This window comes from Kryptolebias marmoratus, linkage group LG6 (genome assembly GCF_001649575.2).
Source record: "Kryptolebias marmoratus isolate JLee-2015 linkage group LG6, ASM164957v2, whole genome shotgun sequence".
In the NCBI taxonomy this organism is placed as follows: Eukaryota; Metazoa; Chordata; class Actinopteri; order Cyprinodontiformes; family Rivulidae; genus Kryptolebias; species Kryptolebias marmoratus.
The window spans coordinates 24,282,175-24,294,265 of NC_051435.1; the positions used below are offsets into that span (position 1 = coordinate 24,282,175).

The 12,091-nt window shown below is 37.4% G+C and overlaps 1 protein-coding gene across 2 annotated transcripts in view; it reads right to left on the bottom strand.

The window, feature by feature from the left end:
* The window catches only part of man1a2 (mannosidase, alpha, class 1A, member 2), a 132,038-nt gene that overhangs the window by 104,756 nt on the left and 15,191 nt on the right, over positions 1-12,091 (bottom strand). For both annotated transcript variants that reach the window (XM_017436035.3, XM_037976071.1), the window contains exon 3: positions 632-893. In XM_017436035.3, coding sequence (XP_017291524.1) covers positions 632-893 — 262 coding nt within the window. The remainder of the gene's footprint in view (positions 1-631; positions 894-12,091) is intronic.

The following is a 12,091-nucleotide window of genomic DNA, read 5'->3' on the forward strand; positions in this document are numbered from 1 at the left end:
GTTCTCTCTAAATGGTAATTATGACAGAAACAAAAATAGGGCATTTAAAGACAAAGGCAGGTTTGGAGTGAATGGGGCTGCTCCTGTGCACAGCAAGTGATCTGGCTCCAACTGCGGTTTTATGAGAGACAATATGAGGTAATTATACAAGAAAACTTGCAGAGGGGAGAAAGGAAGGGAGAGGAGCGCAGAAAGAGGGATATGCTGGGGCTAAAGAGAGCAGGACCAGATCTGTATTCTGCAGATGCACTGTCTGTCTGGCTCGCTGTAGCCTTCAGTAAGAGCTGGCACTAAGACAGACAGCAGGCATCACAAAAGTATTCAAGCATACAGTATGGTCAAGCACACACTGGCCTTCACACTCATGGAGTTAAACTGAATTCCAACAATCCTAAGGCTACAACTTTTTTTTTAACTCTAGTCTTCTCCAAGATAGCCCTCACAAGAGTTTACCAGCATTGACCATGTCTTCATAATTATATGTAGGAAAATGAGACTGATTCTTGCTAAATTTCTCCTTTTTAGATTTTTAAAGTGATCTTACTGCTTGAATGCTTTACAGCAGCTCCCTGACAGTGTATACCATCCCCGTGAAGATCAGTTGAATCTGACAGCTCAGAGGTGTTCTTACCTCTCTGATCTTGTCCCGTTTTTCCTTAACATCAAGCTCTGGTGGCTCCCCGTCACTGACGCCCACCACCTTGGGCATGGGGACGGGTGGTAAGGGTTTAGGCCCCATGTCTTTCTTCTTTAAGTCTTCAATCACTTTAGTCTTCTCCGTCTGAATCTCTGCCTGCAGCTCCTCGCGAGACTTCCGCAGCTTCTCTTTCGCCTCCTGCAAAGCTCGCTCGTGGTCTGCTCGAATCTTGTCCCGTAGGCTCTCCTCTTCCTCCCTACAAGAGAAAGAAACAGGGTAGTCACCATCAACTTGTAAGACTTCAAACTCTACTTCATGAAAAGCAGAAATACACAATGCTCAATGAGCCCAGATACTTTAGAACCTAAAATTTAGCTGGTGTTTGTTCTCTATTTCTGTCCACGCTTTCCCACCATTGTGTACCATTAAAAACAATAAATCAATCACAATTAAGGTGGAAAAGGTGTAGGAAATTTCTGAAAACTTTCCAGAAATGTTCCAAGGAAAGTTAAGCTGTGGAATGTTAGAAATATTTCAAATTGGTAGCTTTCCATGGGAATTCATGGGAATAGTCTGGAATTTTGGGGTAACTTGTACAACGTATCACAGCCAAACAAAAATACAAGCATTTTGTTTTGTCATAGGCAGATAATGTCATGGCCAAATGAATTAGACATTAAGTTTATGAAAGTATCTAATTTAATCAGCTAGTTTGCATAAGTTGTCAATAATGACATCATCATGTCACAAACAACTTTTAGAGACTAGATTTTGAACATTTTTACAGTTCTTTCCTTTGTTGTTGTAATCCTTTTCCAAATTCATGTACACAACTCTAAACAAAAATAATGACAATTGTTTAATCATGTTTTTTTGTCTTTGTATTCATATGAAAACAAAACCATCATTGAAAAGGACAATTTAAAAATCAAAAATATTGAATTTCACTGACAAATGTGGACAAAACTATTTACTTGCCATTTGATCATTATGTTGTCATTTAATCTACATAAAATCATAACATGTCAGGAAAATGCATAATCAAGATTATCAAGATAATCAAGAATCCTAAAATACAATTTTCCGGCCAACCACCATTTTAAATTCTTGGTTAATTGCCATTTATTCCTATAAATTCCTGTCAATTCTCATGAAAAGTTTTGGATTTTGAAAATTCCCAATTTTTTTCAACCCTAGTCACACTACCTTTTAAAGCAAATTCTGTTTCTCTGATGTTGTAGCTCAACATGTCTTTTAATTTAATTTTCAATCTCAATCTCCAAAATATCTGACACTGATTTTAAACAGATAGAAAACTCAATTTTTTTGTATTTTCTCACTGTGCATCAAAATTAAAATCATTTCAAATAAAAGTAGCATTCTTGAAAAGAACAGTTACTAAAAGAGTTATGATTAGACAGACTTGAGAAACTTTCATTGAAATGACCAAAACCGGTCATATAGTTGCATCTTTCAATGACAAAAACTATTTCTAAAACTGTTTGTTGTGTGTATTTTAAAATTAAAATCCTGTTGACCAATATTGACCTCTCCTGGTTTTATTAAACTATACTTCCGGGTAATTAAAAAAAATAAAGAATCTAATTTTAGCCCACATAGACATTTAATACAAGTGTTGAAATCAACTCTGACTGTGTTTATCTGAGCATCCTGATTTTGTTGTGCAAGTGTTTCAATAAAATGAGCCCAGTAGACCATCAAATATTTTGCTGACAAACAAATGAATATACACTCATACTCACACATATACATACAGATAGAAGTACTTAACTGTCTGTGTTTCACAGGAGTGAGTGATAATACATCATAGTTTTATAGTCATTAAAATAACAATGTGTAATACTTATGCAGCATTTGTTAATACAAGGTTTCTGCAGAAATCAGCCAATAAAATTGAATGATTTTTAATGCCAATAAAAGGCCATTTTCCAACAATTTTAATGCCATCAAGGTGACTGCATAAATTGCAGGGTTTTTTTGTGTTTTTTTTAATACCATATCAATGCCATATCTGTATGCCACTGACAGTGAATTCATAACCTATTACATATTTTTTGTTTGTTTTATTTTACAGAAAAAGATTAAGTCATGTGCTTTAGTTCACAAACTTTTCCTTCCAATAACAAGGCAGTAAGCATTATGAAATCAAATGTGGTGTGGGGTAGAACTTGTGGACAACACATTAAATGCATGACAGACAAGATGGAAGGATATTGGTCTAGACCTAAGCTCAAGAGTGGATTTAATTAAAATGAATATTTTACCACGACTGTTATACCTGTTTCAGTCCTTGCCATTGATGGTTGCACGAAAGCAATTTGTAGAATGGGACAAATGGATATCAAGGTTTACATGGAATGGGAAGAAACCTAGGGTCAGATATAAAACACTTCCACTTCCAAGGGACGGAGGAGGGCTGGGTTTACCGGGCCTCAGGGAATATTTCTGGGCCGCACAAATTAAACCTCTGGTATATTGGTACAAGGCAATTATGTTTCAAGATGGAAAAACATAAAAATAGGTAGGTAAGGGATGGAAATCAGAAATCTAGTTGCACACAAAGAATTATTAGGCAAACTAAGTAAATAAGTTAGATTTAGTAACTAGAACTACAATTGAAATATGGAACAGTAGTTGATAATTATAGACTAGAGAAAGAATCCAAGAGTCTGAGCTGGTTTGCCTGGGACCCGAGGTTTAGACCAGGGGTTTATGATAAAAGGTTTAAATAATGGGAAGACAAGGGGATTAGAGTGACTTGCAAAATGCTAGAACAGGATAGGCTGCTGAGTTTTAATAATCTGAAGACAAAATTTGGACTGGATGATTATGATCAATACCGATATTTACAGATAAGAGATTATTATGAGAAAAAGATAAAAACTGAAACAAGTACAATAATTGAAATATTTCAGAAGGCCTACGAGGGGAAGAAATGTAGAGTTATTTCAGCACTGTACCAGGGGTTGATGGAAGGCAGGGAAACATCTACAATGTACATTAAAGAAAAATGGGAAAAGGAACTAAAGGAACATATAAGTGAGGAAGAATGGTTTAAAATCTGTAAAACGCAGCGTACAACCACTTACTCTTGTGTTTGGAGAGGATTCAATTTGAAAAATATAGTCAGATTTTTTATAACCCCAAAGGTTAGAAAGAGGATGGTATCTAGCTCCCAGCTGTGCTGGAGACTCTACGGTCAGATGGATGTAGGCCATACCCACATATTCTGGTCCTGCCAAAAATTAATTGGATACTGGGATGATATATGTATTATTTTGAAAAAAATACTCGGATATGGAATACCCAGATCAAGTAATCCACTCTCTTTGGGGTGTCTTACATATGATATAATTCAAAAAGATGATGAATACTTGATAAAATCTTTACTTTCTGCAATTAAGAAAGCCATCACAAGACTATGGTACAAAGAGGAACCACCAAATGTAGAGCCGTGGCTGTGTATTGTGGAGGAGATCTTTGCGATGGGAAGACTCACATATAGACTGAGACCGCAAGAGGGTCAGTTTGTTTAAAAAAATGGGAAGAAATGTAGTAATTATAAAAACAAGAACGATACCACTTTCACAACCAGTAAAAATGGACACTGATATGGAACAAATGTATATGGATGTATATTTATTGATACCTTTCCACTGTAACTGTTTAAGGAAATGTTCAATAAAAAATAAGTTAAAATAAAATGCGTGACAGACATCTTCCTCACATCGTTCTCAAAACATGTTGAATTTAGCGATTCTCCCTATGGTTAACTTTTTTTTTTAACTAATTGCAAAGTTGCAGTGGGCCATCACTGGTCTTCCCTCAGTAATAAAATGTATTTATTTATTACTTTTTGCCTCTGTTACTACCTCACTTTGCGAAACAAAGCTGAATCGGAGGTGGGTTGGCTTTAATGCCCCTCGCCACCTCGGTTCATTCAGAGATCACACCAAGGCGGCCAGAAGGCAGCCAAGTCCAGGCTTCAATTGTTTCGTGAAAGTACCTCTTGTCTCAAGCTTAAGCTTGGTTGGTTTCTTTTTTATACAAACACTGCAAAATCCTTCTCCATTCTGAACACCAAAGGGCTGCAGCCATGCCTCAGCTTTCACATCTTCTAGCCAATAGAATTTGCATTTCCCCGTTTTGTCTCAGCTCTTGACATTTTCCCTCCAACTTGTGATCTTCTTGTGACAACACTTTTTAATGCCACTAAGATTCAAATTTAATGCTTTTTGTTGCCATTTACAACCTAAAATTTAAAACAATCCATTTAATGACTTTTAATGTTTTTTACTGCCTTGCAGAAATCCTGTAGAAGTAGTTGCATTTCTGCTCAGACCATGCAAAACATTTTTACATTTTTGTTTAAATACCAAAAAAAATAAATAAATAAAGACTTTTTTTTTTTTAGTTCATTATACTTTCTGGATCCAATCAGCCAAGGCATAAACTACAAAGAGACTTTTTGTAAGTGGCTGTGTGAAGTTCAGCTAATTCAGTTCTGGTTCGTTGAGACCAGCCTCTGCAACAAACAGCTGCCATAAACCAAACTGAAATTTACCCACTTTTACTCCAGATCATTATGAAAAGAAACAAACCATCTATTTTGTGGGAAACCTAACCTCAGCCCCATTAATCAGCAGTTACATCAGCTCCAGGAAATAGCTCATTGTGTAGATGAACACAATGAGACGGCTGGCAGTGCCACAGTGACAATGAAACATCATCTGCGGTTCAATGTGGCAGTGAGAGCCCCAAAGTGGTAACACTGGTCTCTCCCATAAGGATTTAGTTTAGTAATGGAAAAATAAACAGTGAGGTGCTGAAACAGGTGTCAGGGGGTAAAAACACTTATGTACGTCAAAGGTCACTGATGTAAGAAAAACTGGAAATATGTTTTTGCATCTTGCTTTGCAGTTTTCTGGATTTAAAAATTGAGCAAAAAATAACGACTGCTGAGGTCAACACTGACATGGTGTTAAGTCAGGAACCAGGAGGCATTCGATCTCTGTTAAATGAAAAGAACTTAAATTCTGTTTACTGTATTTCAGTCTTGATTTAACTCACCATAACAGTGAATATCTTCTACTTTTCACAGCAATATTACTAAACACTAAACGTTTACAAGTCAAGCACTTAGCATTAATTCTTCTAAAGTCTGTGCTGTTCTCTTGTCTCCCTGTAGCTTCCATAAGGTATTTGTGGCTCCAAAGCTGCACGTTTCAAATCTGTTCCAACCCACAAACCTGACCGGCGCTGACAGCTCATCTCCTCTCTCCGCTCACTTAAAATGACTGACAGCCAGCCCCACAGGATCTCATTCTGGTTGCTCCTTGTTAGGAGGGGGTTTTAATCACCTTCCACTAAAAGGCAAAAGATGGGAAATAACGTTTTCGCTTGGGTTTGTGACAGAGAGTGATATGAATTCCTTTACGGAACGCTAGTTTTGATTGTTGTATTTTTTTAAATTGTTTTGATTCTTTTTCCTATGCTTCCAAGTTCAACTGTTGGTTTCTCCTGAAACCTGTAAAATCTTTTGCTGCAAAATAAAGGTAAAGCTCATATGAAAGACATTTTCAGAACATATACTCAAAGCAGGACCCTGTTTTTTTTTTCTGTATGTAGTATTCATTTTTATAGAACGTGGAAAAAAGAATAAACCTTAACCAAACACCACAAACCAATGAGATATTTTATATGACACTTGATTTAGTCTTAAATGTGTGTTGATTTTAAAATTATCTTCAATAGCAAATAGAATACCGCATTTGTGTGAAAGGGTAACCTACAATTTATCCAGCTACAATACACATTAAATGAGGAACTCTAAAAGTAGTACTAAGAGCAAACATGCAAGATTTTGTTGCTTTGTTTTTTTATTAGTTGTCTGACTGATACACGCAGGCAATGCAGGAGGACCTGAAGACGTACTGAGATCTATGTGGACTCAGCTGCAGGTCAGAGTTCAAACATCTGAGGGAAAACAATCCCCACAATGTTTGAGAGGTTATGGAAACATGGAAATGAGCAAGACCTGCTGTTGAAGAATGAACCCATGATTTACAGAACGGAACAAAGCTTTTAGCCATCATAAAGTGTTGCAATACAAGTAATGATCAAGCAAATGTTGTGTGTGCAAGTGTGCATGTAAATGATCTCATGTAGCTCTGTGCTGAGATGAGGCTCTGTCTCACATTTATTTAAAACGGAACAGCCTGAAAGCTGAGTTCACACAGTGATTTGTCAACTTTGAAGCTAAGACAATAAAGTTGGAACCTCATGGTAATTAGTCTGAGTTGAGAGGAAAAGAGTCAAACTTAGAAGTGGAGGTGAATCGGACTGTGCCATTCGGTGAGAACACCCCACTCCCATTTACCAATCAATTTAAATGAGACATTTGCTTGAAATGCCGATCCCTGACATTTACACGAGTAAAATGTAAATGCAACACTTCATACAGAAGTTAAAAACAACACACGTCACACCATCTTGCTCTGACCTCTGAAAATTCCAGATTATTCCGATCTGAAATTACAATTTAGGGCCCAAATTCCTCCCCCTCCTCTTCATTTAAGTGTTTCAACAACATTGTATGTATGTGTGTGTGTATATATATATATATATATCATTGCAGGATTTGTGACTAAATTACTGCTTTACTGACTAAATTTGTGACTAAATTACTGTTGATCAAGAGCTGAGTGAGGTGTGACTCATCCTGCATTTAAGTAATTGTCTTTAATATAAAGCTGGCTGATATGAACAATGGTACAATTAGAGTCAATTTCAGAAGCACAGAAGGCATCCTGAGACTACTATAAAGAGCACCCACAGCATAGATGACTCAGCATTACTGCCACCTTCAGAGTAATACATGAAAGCCACAGTGTATGAGAGATTATCCAGGGATTCTGTTCAGTCTTTCTGATATTACATTCATGACCTGAATAAGTTTACAATACTCAACATTGTGCTGCTCTCTTCCATTCTGATAGAATTATAATATTAAAGTCTAAAAGATGATTGAACCATGAATATAAAGTGACTGTACGATGAAATCAAAAAGTAAACAGAACTGCAACTATGTATTTGATCAGTCTTTTTCATGCCATGTATCCATTTTAAGGGAAAAGTTGAGGAAAGGAGAAAATCATCAGTGATCCCCAAGTATAATCTGTAATGGATTGTTAAAAGAACCAACTTGATGAGAAAACAGCACAGATCCAACCAACTTTTGTATGGGTACGTTGCTCTGTTCGGGCCGCATTAAAGTTCGTGGAAGAATAAAACTATATAAAAAATATAGAGCCACTGGATAACAATAGGTGCTTCGCAATGCACTTCAGTGCATCCTATACATTCCAATGGCAGTCCCCAATATGTCTAACTCAAAAGTATTCTGGCTCAAAAAAGTAATCAGTATTTAAAATCAGATATCAAAAAAGGACGACCAGAGAATATCTATGCGTGGCTGACATTAATTATGACTGTGTGCACGTCAGACACTGCATCACTGTGCTCACAGTCTGAATCACAGAGTAGAAATGAAAATATGGTTCACTTAAACATCTATTTTAAGTTCAAAGAAAACGAGGGAGAGGAACAAGCAGCTGAATTAACGCAAAGAGAAAATCATCAGGGTTATGAGAAAAGGAAGCTATGTATAGCACAGAGCAACAGACAGGTAAACCAAGGCCAGGCACCAGTTTACAGCAGAGCCTGAGCAAGAGAAATTATACAGGGCAAAAATAAGGAAAGCTATAAAATGAACTGTGACAACGACATAAAAAAAGAGCTTTTAGGCTAATTACATCCAACGAGATGAGCATCCATTTTATAATTTCAGAGTGACATTGGATGTGGGGCCACCTGAGACCAAAATAAAACGCTTCGAAGACACAACATCGCCCTGGAATCGACTCATAAATATTCATGCTGCAATTCAGCGTGTCTGACTTTAATTGATAGAAAACATGTTTTGCAACATCAAGATGGCTGTTACAGTGTGCTTGTGCAAGTGAATGGATGGATTTATGAGAACGCTTTAAACGTAATGCGTGTATTGTTCTTAACAGATGGTAACAGGGCTTTGCGTGTAATTGCAGCAACATCTGCGATGAGTACATGAATATTTACCTCATTTGCTTTAAACTCTGTGATGAGGTTAGTCTGCTTGAAATCTTGCGATATATATGCCGATATGACCATCTCTAACCAAGAAGGTTGTAGTCAGTCTGTAAGCCGTCTTAAATGCCCTTGTGGGTGTGTTGTAACTAAGCTACATGCATTTAAATGTGATACTTAAATAGTGCTGATGTGATCTGAGCGTTCACAGTGTTTGGATGTGTCAGATGTGGGGGAAAAAACATTTCAAAATAAAGGCCTAGCATTACTTGAAGGTATGCATAACCCTCTTTCCCTTTAATAACAGGGTTTTAGACTAAGACCATCTTATGTTGAGAAAGAACAGCTATAGCTGTTTCGGTCAAAAATAATGTTATGCACAATTCCATGAGATATTGCAAGATGTCACACTCAGAGTATGCAGGGTTTCCCCCAGAAAAGAGGCTAAGCCCCGGTGGTAGGTGGCCGTTTGCTGGCCGACCACCGGCTGACTGTAATTTAGTAAAAAAAAAAAAAAAAGATTAGATTTGACAAAAAGTTGAAAATATGGCTATTTATTATTTGATATTGTAAGAAATTTGTGCCAAATATTTACACAAGTACAGTTTTACAAAAACACACTTTTGAAATACTTTTATAAACAAAAATACAATTAAAATAAATACTAATTGATTGCACCTAATTTGAATCCTAATTTAAGTCACATTTACAAATAAATTAAATTAACATAAATGAAAAAGTGCAAACAAGGCACCAACACACGTCTCACTTCCAGGCCAATGAATAACAACAGAGAACTCAGAGAGATGCTGTACTGTATTGTGCATATCTAATGCTGAATATAATAAATGAAAAAAAAAAATGAAATAAAAAAAATGACGTATTTATAATAATCAAGCGGAGCTTACCCTGGCAGCCGCCAGGCTAATAATATGCTGGGGGAAACCCTGGTATGGGTTATTAATGACTCAGCTACTGCCACATAAATTTTTTGCTCAATATTTATTATAAAACTGAATAAGTTATAGCCATTTTTATGTTGTCAATTAGCTGTGATGGTCATCTTGAATTGGTTGTAGATGTACATCTAATAATTACTTCCTATAAGCTTCATTAAAATGAATCCAGTGGCTCATAACATACTTTGGTAACAGACAGACATACAAGCCCATGCAAAAACCTTATTGCCCACCTCTGCCTTTCCGTAGCAGGCAATAGTCTTTTTTTCTCGTTTTTTTTTTTTTTCCTGACTCTGTGCCTGATGGTTGCTTATTCTGTTGCATGCATCCACGCAGAAAGACTGTCCACTGTCACATACAAACAAAGAGCATCATACAAATGGTAGAAAATTCAGAACAGCACATGATCTTTCTGTTTCAACCCACAGAGACAGACATTATTCTTCTGGAACCTCTTTTCTGCACCCCATTCATGCCCCCTTTATCCTGTGGCAGTCTTTCGTTTCCGGAGCCATTACCAAACTCACTGAAGCATAGCTGAGGATTTCCTTCGTGTCTCATAAAAGTCAAACTTGCAATTAAATGCACATCAACAACTGCCGGACTCAATTACTTTGACAAAGATTGGCGAGGGCCAAAACGTGACACATGTGACCATGCTGTGCCTCATGCAGGGCGTCTGTTTAATTTATTCCTTTCACCCATTTCCCCAAAATCCGAGTGAAACCAGAGGAGCCCCAACTCGCTAATTGTTAATTCAGTTGGATCCAGAAAAAGGTTAAAAAACAAAAACAACTGGACGTCTATTCTGTAGTTAAAGACGTTTCGCTTCTCATCCGAGGAGCTTTCTCAATTCATAACTAGAGTGTGGAGTTGAGCTTTTCAGTTAGATCAGACTGCCAATGATCACTTCCTTACTCTACCAAGTTTCCTGTCTGTCGTTTGCACTTAAACTCCGATGGCTTCATAAAAATCTGCTGCTTAACAAAGATCATTCCTTCCCATGGCAACTGAGGAGAAGCAGCAGTTGTCTGCCTGGTGGGGTATGAAACAAGCTTTGGGGCGCAGCAGTGAAAGCAAGATACCATGTCACCATAGAAACAAAAACAAAGAAACAAATACAAGCATAAATCCTGGCCAAAAAAACAACAAAAAAGTCACACTTCAATATGCTGTAGCACCTTTGGCTGTGGCATCATTTTGATGAACATCTCAGTTCCAACAGTACTCTTCTTAGTTTTTGTAAGCCCATATAAACCAAGATGTAAAGATGTAAATTTTGTTTCCTGTCACTTTCAGTCAACATTAAGTTTACCGACCTCCCATGTCCTGTTTTTCTCTTGAGATTATTGATTTAAAAAGCAAAATTCTGATTCATTCTTTTCTTTTACTATCCTATTATATTAGATGGGCAGGGTGTCCAAATTCTCTTTGTAATGTAGGGGGAGGGCAAGGGGGTAAGACAAGGCCAAACAAGTTTATTTCTACAGAGGATTTGCTGCAACATAACTTGAATGACCTCAGTGACATTTGACGACTGCCGCCTCCATCTTTGGACATCAAACTTGCCAGTTGAGAGATAACTTTATAGTTTCACTCAGAAGAGGGTAAAGCCACAATGGCTTGCTGTGTTGCAGTAAAGTCAATTTAAGATGTGCTCCTACATTTTGTGTTGGTGCTATTATTTTCCAGTTAGGCTTCTATTGCAGTACTTTTTCCTTTCCGGGTCGAAGGGGAGCTGGTGCCTATCTCCAGTGGTCACTGTGTGAGAAGCGGGGCACACCCTGGACTAGTGCTGGGCAATATAACGATACATATCGTTGGGACGATAGAAAAGTGTCTATCGTGATATATTTTCTTCTATCGTCTCTATCGTTTCTATCGTCTCTATCGTTTCTGTCGTTTCTATCATAATTGTACCAATGATTCATGTAAATATTTCATAACGTAGGCTACGACGAATGTATTAGTGTTGTCACTTTGCACACATTCAGTTTATATAAGTGATAAATAAGAAGAAAAATAACTATTTTGCGAAGAACCTCTGTTTTGCGACATGACGCTGCTTTACGTGTGGGTTTGCGACATTTTTTACAGCAGCGGCTTTCTGTGCGGCCACACCATACTCACACCATACTCTGCGACCCACCGTATGTGTCGGCATTTAAGTCATAAGTGCTGAAAGATGGAGGCGCATGAAGTATCAAACTCGGGGTCGCAACAAGTAGAGACAGCTAGCAGGCAGCCCAAGAAGAAAGACTTTTACCAAAACGAGGGGGACGTCTGTGATTTGGTTCAAGAAGTCCGACACGGAGCAGAAAAAGGTAATATGCTAACTCTGCTAATG